Source organism: Pygocentrus nattereri, chromosome 5, assembly GCF_015220715.1.
Source record: "Pygocentrus nattereri isolate fPygNat1 chromosome 5, fPygNat1.pri, whole genome shotgun sequence".
NCBI lineage: Eukaryota > Metazoa > Chordata > Actinopteri > Characiformes > Serrasalmidae > Pygocentrus > Pygocentrus nattereri.
This window is the reverse complement of record NC_051215.1, coordinates 49,783,420-49,790,964: the sequence shown is the minus strand read 5'-3', so window position 1 is coordinate 49,790,964 and position 7,545 is coordinate 49,783,420. Positions and strand designations below refer to the sequence as shown.

Below are 7,545 nucleotides of genomic sequence, written 5' to 3'. Positions count from 1 at the left end.
AGCTGAACAATATACTTTTACAATTGTGTACCTGAGTTTGTTTATCAAGCTGACCGAGATTTGACCTCTACTTCTGAAATATGATGAATAGTATTAGGTTTCATTCTCAATGTTCTCCCGCTGTCTCGGTCACTTTAAGATCTACAACTCTTCGTTATTCTGGACATGTCTTTGTTCTTTGCACACAGATTTCTGGTGCTCTACTAATTATTTAAAACCTGTGAAGATGGACAAGACCAGCATATTAGAATAATGATATGCGCTGGTCTTTAGTCAAATTAGTTCTATATAGTTGAAAACATTCCAGTCTTTTGAAAGCTCCACTCTAAAAATGGCTCTTCAGGGATTCTTCAGTGATGGGAATGGTTCTATTTAGAACCATGAGTTCGGTATAGAACCATTTCATGCTTGAATGGTTCTCTGCATGGTGAAAAGCTTCCTCAGATTGATGGAGAACGTGCTATACATGTGGTTCTAACTTCTTGAAAACGGGACCACAGCCTTTACTAAAGAAACCTTGAAGATACGTCTATTTTTAAGGGCGCTCTGTCCTGTCCAAGGCCTTACATATCTGAAGTGTATAACTTAAAATTACACTCAGCGGCCACTTTATCCTCCTGCCCTGCCTGGAGGACCTGTTCATCTCCCTCTGCCTCAGCCTCAGCAGGGCAGCCAACATCCTGAAGGACACGTTTCACCCGGGACATCATCTGTTTGACCTGCTGCCCTCTGGTAAACACTTTAGGTCCATCCCATCCTGGACAAACAGACTTAAAAACAGCTTTTACTCCAGAGCCGTGCGGGAACTGAACACTTCCAAACACACTGACAGGGACTTTCTATAGAACACTGGGCTCAGTAGAACCAACTGAACACCACTACAGCTCTTTACTGGCACTGACTTCATAGGACACTGTACACTGTTCCAGCGTTCCAGTGTTCCAGAGTTCCACTCCACCTCTGTCCTATTTATTATTCATTTGTTCTCCAGAGTGCAATCTATATCCTTTCTGTGCAATAATTCTTAGATGTGTAATATTATATTATATAACGCTATAAGCTGCCCAAGGAATGTGCAACTACAACTGCTGCCTCACCCGTCTGTTGTCTATTGACTGTTTTAGAATATATAGTTTTATAGTCCTTTTTCTTTATATTTAAGATTTTTTCCCCTTAAATCTGCACTTTATATATTTTAGCCTTATGTTTAAATTGTTTTGTATGTAGAAAGTGCCGTTGGACTGCTGCTCAATTTCGCTGTACACTGTGCAATGACAATAAACGCATCTTATCTTATTAGTTCAATTAGTTGTTAACACAGACAGCTAATCAGCCAATCACTCGGCTGCAACTCACTGCATTTAGGCCTGTAGAGGTGGTCAAGACGACTTGCTGAAGTGCAGACCGAGCATCAGAACGGGGAAGAAAGGGGATTTAAGGGTCTTTGAACGTGGCGTGGTTGTTGGTGCCAGACGGGCTGGTCTGAGTATTTCAGAAACTGCTGATCTGCTGGGATTTTCACACACAACCATCTCTAGGGTTTACAGAGAACGGCCCGAAAAAGAGGAAATGTCCAGTGAGCGGTCAGTTGTGTGGACGAAAAAATGCCTTGTTGATGTGAGAGGTCAGAGGAGAACGGGCAGACTGGTTCCAGATGATAGAAAGACAGCAGGAACTCAAATAACCAACCAGAATCTCTGAGGAACGTTTCCAACACCTTGTTGAAAGTCTGACATGAAGAATTAAGACAGTTCTGAAGGTGAAAGGGGGTCCAGCCTTTTACTAGCACCTAATAAAGTGTGTTACACTGCGTATAGGCGTTCAGACTCTCCTCGAGACTCTGGCCCTTTAAGAAATCCACGCGTGCGCGCCGTCCAGCCACGTAGCGCCACGTCTCCGCGCACGCGCGAGGTGGTGCTGAGGGCAGCAGCGTGAAAGACGAGCCGAAAACAGAAATTCGCGTTTTAAAAGCGTTTATTTTGCGGCGGCGGCGGCGAGGAGCGTTAATAAAAAGATGAATTTCTTCAGAGGAGTGATAGGAGGCCAGCAGGCCGGAGCGCAGCCCTCTGGAGTGGAAACTGTAAGCTGATGCTAAGGCTAATGCTAAAGCTGCTGCCTGTGTTTACCAGCAGATATTAGCTCAGATATTAGAATATTCACTATTGTTACTGTCGGTGATGGTTGAACGGGTTATTGGAGCATCTCTGGGCTGTGAAGTCCGGGGTTTGCTGTTAAGATAGCGACGTTGTGGCTGTGCGTGCTGTGGGTTGAAGTGTCGGATCCTCCCGACTGCCGGTTGATTAACCCGAGAAAAACGCCGAGATGTTCGGGTAATATCCCGCGATATCGCGCTGAAGCGACACGGGCGTGAAATCACGTGCCAGTGAAGTAACGTGGATGATAAATCATTAATGATTGCAGTGATTTGGACAATAAAACTAGATGTGCGTTTCCTGAAGGAACTGCAAGTGTGTGTGTGTGTGTGTGTGTGTGTGTGTGTAGGTGAACAACATCTCCTTAGGTGTGTGTCTATGTATGTATGTATGTATATGTGTGTGTGTGTGTGTGTGTGTGTGTGTGTGTGTGTGTGTAGGTGAACAACATCTTCTTAGGTGTGTGTCTATGTATGTGTGTGTGTGTGTGTGTGTGAGAGAGGGAGAGATGTGTGTGTGTGTGTGTGTGTGTGTGTGTGTGTGTGTGTGTTGGGGTGGGGAGAGTCATTCAAATGAACTGTCACTCTGTTATTATGCAGCTCTTAGTGGAGAAGCCTTGTTTGAGTCCGATTTGCACCCTCTGGACAAACAGTCATAACTCGGGAAATGTTTACTCGATCGCTTAACCGGATAGATGGTGTGAGATGAGACCCCTTGAGGATTATTTAGGTGTAATGTGTGTATTGAGGAGAAAATGTCTGAGTTATGACGAGTTAAACAGAGAAAATCCTGAAATAAGCAGATTGTGATTTTGAGAAATTTACATGGGAGTCAATGGGGCGGTTTTCTGTGCCTAGTGCCAAACAAACGCTCATAACTCTAAAGCTAATTGATGAAGTGATGAGATATTTAGAGGTGTCAGAAAGGACGAGTTTCTCTACCATTTAAACCTGAAATGGAGTTTCTAGGTGATAGTTTAAGGATTTTAAAGCAGATTCCCTGCGTGATCGGCTGTGTCTGTGAGACTGAGTGGCCTGCTGTGACGTCACTGATGTCAGTTAGAATCTGAAGCTCTGAACTTTCCGCCGTTCATTTCTTATGGGAGGATTTTAATTTTTAAACTTCATTTTATTAAAAACTACCAATCCGATCGACTCCAAACATACAGAGCACAAGTCACGGCGCCGAGACCTTTGAAACGCAGTTTGAACGGAGTCTGTACGTTAAGCGGCTCGGGCTCTATTAATCGCAGAAAAGTGTGGAAGAATAAGAAGAAGTGTAAGAGATAACAATAGAGATAACAATAGAGATAACAATAGAGCACTTCTTCAAGCTCTCTAATAATTTACCTTTAAAACAATAAAGCTATGTGAATAAAAAATGACATTCAAGAAATGTAGTGTTAAAACAGTGTGATGTTACAATAATATGCTATTAAAATATTGAAGGAATATTAAAATGTGGTCACATGCCAACCACAACATTGGCTTTTAGCATTTCTTTAGGTGGGTGGAACTGGGAGATGCTCCTCTGTGATTGCAGCGTTTTAGCCCTGCCAGTGATCTTGGATGGTATCTCCTGTCTGATTTGTTAAAAAATGAATGTTCCTTGATCTGTAGAGTCATTGCCTTGCAGCTGCTCCATTCAGCACCTGCCGGTAACGCCTGGCGAGAGCAGCAGCACACGCACAGTTTCAGCCACAGAAATATGATCTACCAACAAGTGTATTTGCTATGTGTGGCATTTAGTCTGTTTGGGGTTGAGAATGCTTTCGGGACTACAGTAGAAAGAAGTGATCAAATGCTTTAAATTGTCTTCTTGGTTTTATGTTGAATTTTAATGTTCATTCCTTTTAATGAAGTTATTTGTACTTGTGTCCGCTTGTCTTTCTGCAGATCCAGAAGCTGTGTGACCGCGTCGCCTCGTCCACCCTGCTGGAGGACCGCCGAGATGCTGTCCGTGCTTTAAAATCTCTCTCAAAGGTAAACCGGCTTCAGTTCTGCAAGCTTTCCTTTTATTATGTCGGTCCTGTACTTCCGCTTTAATCTTTTTACGATAAGTTTGTCTCTTCTGCTTCATTACAGTAGTGGAATGAGAAACGGTTGTTTATAAGTGTGCTGGAAACTGTAGTAGGATCTGAAATGTATAGATAGAATTAGGGCTGAAGGGTTAAACAAATAGGGGCAGTTGTGGGCTGGAGGTCAGGGAACTGGCCCTGTGACCGGAAGGTCGCCGGTTCGATCCCCAGCGCCGACAGTTCATGACTGAGGTGTCCTTGAGCAAGACACCTGACCCCCAACTGCTCCCCGGGCGCCGTGGATAGGGCTGCCCACCGCTCCGGGCAAGTGTGCTCACTGCCCCCTATTGTGCGTGTGTTCACTAGTGTGTATGTGGTGTTCCACTTCATGGATGGGTTAAATGCGGAGGTGGAGTTTCCCCGTTTATGGGATTAAAAAAGTATCACTTAATTTGAATAAGTGCAGTTCTCAAATCGCAATTTTAGCCCATATTATCAAACCATGTTCTCTTAGCCAGTTTTACATGCGGACATGGAACCTAAACCAGAAGCAACCAAACACCCAGGTGCTTTGACCTCAAAACCACAGCTGACTGGCAGTCTGGTGCATTATGTTGAGAGTTTTTTGGTCTTTTTCACCAAAAAAACGGCTAGAATTCAATTTATGGAGACCAGTCACAATTTAAAAATCCATGTGTCTTTCGTTGTTTAATTTAAAATGCGTTCTCTACTGCGCTATAATGTTCATTTGATCCATGTGGTCATTCTGACCGATCCACAGGAAGTGTAGGTGTGTTGCTTTGCGGCACCATGAATTGCTTGTTGCGTTACCAAAGTGTGTGACTGATGGAGGTGGTATAGACAGAGGAGCTGTTAGGCTGAATAGTTATATTAATCTGTTAATCCAATAATAGTCCATAGGTTACTTGGTAACAGGAATAATCTTTAGTTGCAGTTCTGCTGATAATGCTACTGATAAGGAGTGTAAGGCTCTCATTCTGGTTTTGGGTTTAGCTTTAGCACCCAGTCCAGCAGTTTCTGCTGCTGAACCCGCTTTTCTGGCTCAGCTTGGAGAAGAGAAACCAACGGAAAGTGGTGGACTCTGACCTGCTCACCAGCCGCCCTCCTCTCAGGCGTGTGTAATGCGTTTATTTTGCGTGAATGAGAGGCTTTAGGGCAGGACTGCAGCTCCGCACAGTGAGCTAGGTGAAAACAAAGTCACCAATCTCTTCAGTGTGCTCTTCACAGACAGACACTCTGGCAGCGCTGGACAAAGTACACAAACCCTGTACTTGAGTTAAAGTAGATACCCACGGTGAAATATCCCTCCAGTAAAAGTAGAAGTTCCTCCCTTTAGACCTCCACTTGAGTAAAAGTACTAAAGTATTTCCCTTCAAATGTACTTAAGTATAAAGTAAAAGTACTAAAAGAGTAATTCTGGCTCTGATGTCCTGTTATCATTTTTATAACCAGACTGGCTTCATGAACTCATTTCAGGTGAAAGTCCTCCAGCGTCTCTCTTGGTAAACCAGTCTTTTAATAGAACGTCATTAATTAGTGACGCTGACGTCTATTAAAATGATCAGAAGCACAAAACACTGAAGGTAAACAGTTTCCATCAGGGAGAACCGAGTGGCTCTGAAATCACTTTTTACACACAAGCAAAGTTTCAGTTTCAGATTTATTTACAACTTAGTTCCAAGTTTAAGTTGAATAAAAACTGGCTTTAAACTCAGGATCACAGATGAGCTCCTTTACTATGTTGATCTGTAGGCGTCTGTTCATAAACATAAACCAGCCCAAACTCATTTACTATAAAATGAAATGGTGTTTGTAGAAATTCAGAAAAAAGCCGCGTCAGTCTCGACTGCATATGTGGACATATTTCTATATTGAGCTCTATTTACACAAAGTTAGGTTAGTTCATCATTTATGTTGAACAGACTCTCCCAAAGTTTTACGCTGCTGCGCGGACGTTGAACCGCGTGCTGCACTGGGTCGGTATGACCAACAGGTCAAAACCAGCTCTAAACAAAGTGACCGCTGGGCCCTGATTGGTGCTCTGGCTTTGCGCTTCTTTCGTTTTGACATGTTACGTTTTTATACACACAGAAACCAAAAGGAACGACAGATTTCTCAAAATGTAGGAGGAAAAAGTCGGATATTAGACTCTGAAATGTAGTGGAGTGAAAGGAGAAAGTCGCCCAGTACGGAGAAACTTCAGTACAGATACACCAAAAATACTAAAGTACAGAAACTAATTACATTTACTCAGTTACTCAGATACTCAGTTACTGTCCACCACTGCTCTCTGGCCAAGTCAAGCTTAAATGTTTCTGAAACCACCTCATTTTCCCCCAGCACACTGAATGAAGTCACGTTTGGTGTGGGAAGTTTACTTCTTTTAGCTCTGAAGCTGCAAGGCTGTAGTAGTGAGCAAGTAATAGGAGCTTATACCCACCAATTAGCACACCTGAATCATCACACACTTGCCTCACCCCATGTGGAGTTAAGTCATTTCAATAGAGCTGTTATATGGGTTCTGACACTGTCTATGACATACTGCTATCTATGAAATGCACAGAAGTATAAATACTTTTGTCTGTTATTCGATTGTTCAGACGGTCTGCCCAATGCGAATTGGTGATGTATAAGATTCCATTACTTTCTAGCTGCATTAGAATGATCTCTGCAAGAACTAAAGAAGCAAGATATCATTTAAAAAAGATCTGCTTACATTTGTCCCATTGACCTGGCATTGGACATATGGACATGTGAGGGGTTTGTGGATTAGACACAGGGCAATCATCTTAATGTAAAGAAATTGTCTGTACATTGGATTCTTTTTGTATTTTGCAAGTATTTGATGTTTTAGGCGGGCTGTTTGAGTTGGGCTACGTGGTGTAGTTTAAGATTCCGATACTGTCCGTATCCCTTTCTTTTCCTTGGGTCCTGTGGGGTTTGCTTTATATATTTTTGTGAGCTGATGATGTTTTGAATAAACGCTGTGTTCTGTGCAGAAATACCGTATGGAGGTGGGCACGCAGGCCATGGACCATCTCATTCGCATTCTACAGACAGACAGGTACAGCACCTGCTTCATTTCCTCAATCTAGTGCTGGGCGTCGAGGCCAAAAATTTCATTCACAGCATAATTAAAATTTCTGATAGTTTCTAAATCGTCTGGTTTTTGTTGTGTGAAATAGTAAAAACAAAACAATGACGTAGATAAATTAGTGTCAGTATTGCCTTTTGGTAAGAAATGCTGAGTCACATCTGAATTTTTATAAAGCTGAAATTTTTTTGTTCGAATTTTCTATTCTATTTCTATTCTATTCTACCTTGAATAGAGAAGTGGTTGCATTTTGGCACCTG

At 42.6% G+C, this 7,545-nt stretch overlaps 1 protein-coding gene across 5 annotated transcripts in view; it reads left to right on the top strand.

Annotated features, from left to right (window-relative positions):
• The first annotated feature begins 1,892 nt into the window (after positions 1-1,892).
• Positions 1,893-7,545, top strand: part of uso1 (USO1 vesicle transport factor) — a 39,610-nt gene continuing 33,957 nt past the window's right edge. For all 5 annotated transcript variants that reach the window (XM_037538702.1, XM_037538701.1, XM_037538700.1 and 2 more), the window contains exons 1-3: positions 1,893-2,080; positions 4,049-4,135; positions 7,191-7,255. In XM_037538702.1, the coding sequence (XP_037394599.1) occupies positions 2,015-2,080; positions 4,049-4,135; positions 7,191-7,255 (218 nt within the window). In that variant the 5' untranslated portion in view covers positions 1,893-2,014. The remainder of the gene's footprint in view (positions 2,081-4,048; positions 4,136-7,190; positions 7,256-7,545) is intronic.